The sequence below is a fragment of the Antrostomus carolinensis genome, unplaced genomic scaffold, assembly GCF_000700745.2.
Source record: "Antrostomus carolinensis isolate BGI_N321 unplaced genomic scaffold, ASM70074v2 scaffold3266, whole genome shotgun sequence".
NCBI classification, from domain to species: domain Eukaryota; kingdom Metazoa; phylum Chordata; class Aves; order Caprimulgiformes; family Caprimulgidae; genus Antrostomus; species Antrostomus carolinensis.
The window spans coordinates 26,671-29,755 of record NW_010319596.1 but is presented as its reverse complement, the minus strand read 5'-3'; the positions used below and the strand labels follow the sequence as shown (position 1 = coordinate 29,755).

At 37.5% G+C, this 3,085-nt stretch overlaps 1 protein-coding gene across 1 annotated transcript in view; it reads left to right on the top strand.

Moving 5' to 3' along the window:
* The window catches only part of TNRC6B (trinucleotide repeat containing adaptor 6B), a 46,381-nt gene that overhangs the window by 16,632 nt on the left and 26,664 nt on the right, over positions 1–3,085 (top strand). Inside the window, exons 7-8 of the mRNA XM_029085263.1 lie at positions 847–921; positions 2,250–2,295. Of these exons, the coding sequence (XP_028941096.1) occupies positions 847–921; positions 2,250–2,295 (121 nt within the window). The remainder of the gene's footprint in view (positions 1–846; positions 922–2,249; positions 2,296–3,085) is intronic.

The window sequence follows — 3,085 nt, the reverse complement described above, 5'->3', positions numbered from 1 at the left end:
CCTGCTGAAGTTCAGATTTCACAGTCCCTTTGGCACATGCACTTATTTCTACTGACTGTTGGATTTAGGTCTAATTTGTGTTGGTTATTATTGACCTCTGGCCTCAAACAGGAGAAGGAGCTTGGCTATAGTCCCAAGGGAATTGCTTTCTAAGGTTTGTATGTGTTGAAGTTCTTTAGTACAGTAACACTTGGTACTGTATTAATATTGGAAAAACTATGCTTTGTCTACTTAAATAGGTAGGGCAAATTCAAAAGCCAAGTGCAGAGCAGCTTCCTAGGATGTGGAAATACTATTGTGGTGTGGTGTGGACGTTTACATATCTTACTTTGCAATAATGATTCTCATGAACTTATTTCTCACTTAAAGTGAGGAATATTTCTCACTTAAAGTGAGGAATAAGTTATTTTAACCACCAAAGCAACTGTCCAGAAATTTTTCTTCTGTTGAACTGTATTCAGTTTTGGTTTTAATCACCTGTAAATTACAGTAAGGCCAAATTGAGAGCTGGGTCAGCACAGTGCCCATGTTAGAGAATCCATACTAAAGGGAAGAAAGCCAAGGAAGAAATCTACCTCTGTAATGAAATTAAAGGTTTGATAAACATTCCACACAGCAAGTGTTAGTACAACTTGGTATACCTAACAGTGAGCAATTTTATGAGAGAGAAAATGAAAAGCTATTTTGTTAAATGTTTCCAACCACACAGAAACTTAAATTAACATAAGAGGCTTATTTCTCCAATACCACGATTTTCTTTTGACACTTGAACATCTCAAGGATAAAACAGAATTTAAGAAACCAAGGAGTTGCTTAAAAATATTTTTGTCTTTTTTGTCTTTTCAGTGCTCATTAAAAGGAGGAAATAGTGATTCGTGGATGAACCCTTTATCCAAACAGTTTTCAAATATGGGCTTGCTAGTAAGTACATTTTTAAAAATACAAAATCTAACTTTGTAAGAAAGCAGTAAGCTTTAAATTTAAAGTCCAAAAGATTGGCCGTTTCACGGTGTGTAACTACTTATTCATCTGCATTTGCTCTGCTGGCATGTTGACCATAATGCCTGTAATAGCTGGATATTCAGCACTTCCTTGCTAGTCGGAATGGCTTCTCAGAAAAACCCCAGATCTACTTTGACTCTTAAAGGTTACTTTGACAGCTGTTGTTCTGAGATTGTAGTTTCCTTGCAAGTAATAGGATTTTGGGGTTTTTTACTGTGCTTGGTGTTGGGTTTTTGTTTTAATTTGGTTTTGGTTTTTTCCATAACATGCTGTTTAGAGTGCTCAAGGTAGAGGCCTCAGCTCCTGGCTGTAGTGTCAGACATCTGTGATTAATCCAAGGCTATTCATTCTGAATCTCAGCCACCAATCAGAAATGGAGATTTACAGCCCTGTGTCTGTCTTGGCTATTTATAATTTAAATACTGTGCAGCAGGGTTTTTTGCTCGTTATTAATTGGTACTTAAAGATTGATTGGTAAAGTGAATAAATAAATGGTACATCATGGAGAGAAAAGACAGATTTGCAGGGAAGTAAGTACCTTAGAAATGGTTACATAATTTATTTTTTTTTTTAAGAAATTCTGACATGCTAATTTGTAAAACATTTTACGGAATATTGTACCAACTGACAGTCTGTGAAGCAGGAATAGTATGTAATCCAGACTGGCAAAAGATAATAGTGCAGAGGTTTGTGAGAAGCCTAGGGCTGCACAAACTGTCACTGACATGACTCGGATTAGTTTAACGTCTGTTGGCTTCCAATCCCAAATTCAGTCTGCTAGACCATAGATGCTTCTGAAAGCTATGGGAACACCCTGTCCCAGACTGCCAACTAAAGAATAACTTGGCAGCACATTTCAAGATTTGATGACTTGACAGGTCATGAGGATGAGCTATCTTTTTGGCCACTATTTTCAGTGTTTCATCTCTCGACCACTGGAACATGAGGACAGAGGTTCATTTCACAGAGCAGCTGTCTATCCATCTTTCTCTGTCTGTCCCATGTGTTCATGTGTCTGGTTTCATATTGGTAAACTTGCCACACACAGCATTAGGGGTTGAGGTGAGGTGTGTCCAGGGTGATATCAGGAATCCTTGTATTTTGTTTTAGTTTAAAATAAAAATTTTATTGGCACAAGCATGTTCTTTCTTCATTTCACGTTTAACCATCAAGGGCTGCTTTCTTGAAACATTCCTCAAAATTTCATAAAAGTCAGAACTGATTTTTTTTTTTCCTCCCCCCCTCAGAGTCAAACTGAGGACATTCCAGGCAGCAAGATGGACTTGTCTGTAGGTGCGTATAATTTAATTTAAATGCATTTGTAAGATGAGATCATGTGTAGTATTTTTAAGTGGATGACATGCTGTGCTTTGGAAAGGTTTGATCCTTACTTTTAGCACTGCTCGTAATAGAATCATAGAGTTATAGCATCCAATATCTTGGCTGTAGGCCTTGAATAGTTAAACAGTTGATTCTGGTATGCAAGAGTGGCATGTGTACCTGTGCAGATTGGAGCTATAACCTGTGGAAGGGCCATCCTTTGAGACTGTTTTGATCCATGTAGTTTATAGTCATTGTTACTGTTTCAAGAATGTGAAGGGTCCCTTTTCATTTGGTGGAAGAGAAGGACTGTTTAACTTTTGGCAGTAGGAAATGCTAGTTATCCCAACTCCATGGAGATGGTGTGAAGGAAAAGGCTATCTACTATAATTGATTTCTTCAGTTGTTTGCCTCAGGCTATTAAAAGGTACTGCTCAATAGTACTAGATTTTTCACTCTATCAAGCCTCACCACAAATGCTGCACAGCTTAAGGGAGATGGGCTGTGTGGAAAACACGATCCTAAATGAGAGTTGGAATTGTCCACTTGGATTAATCCTATTTAATCACCTTGGAATTTGTTATGACTTTCTTCTTTGGTGAACTAAGTAGTGAACTCTTACAGAAAGTTTTTTTGATCTTGAAATCAGATCTAGTTTTGCATTTTGTTCTTCTCCAGATTCTCTTTGAGTACCCACTGTCATTGTTTTGCAATAGAAGTACCTCATGTTTCTTAAATCTTCTGCCATTTGAGCTGTTTTCCC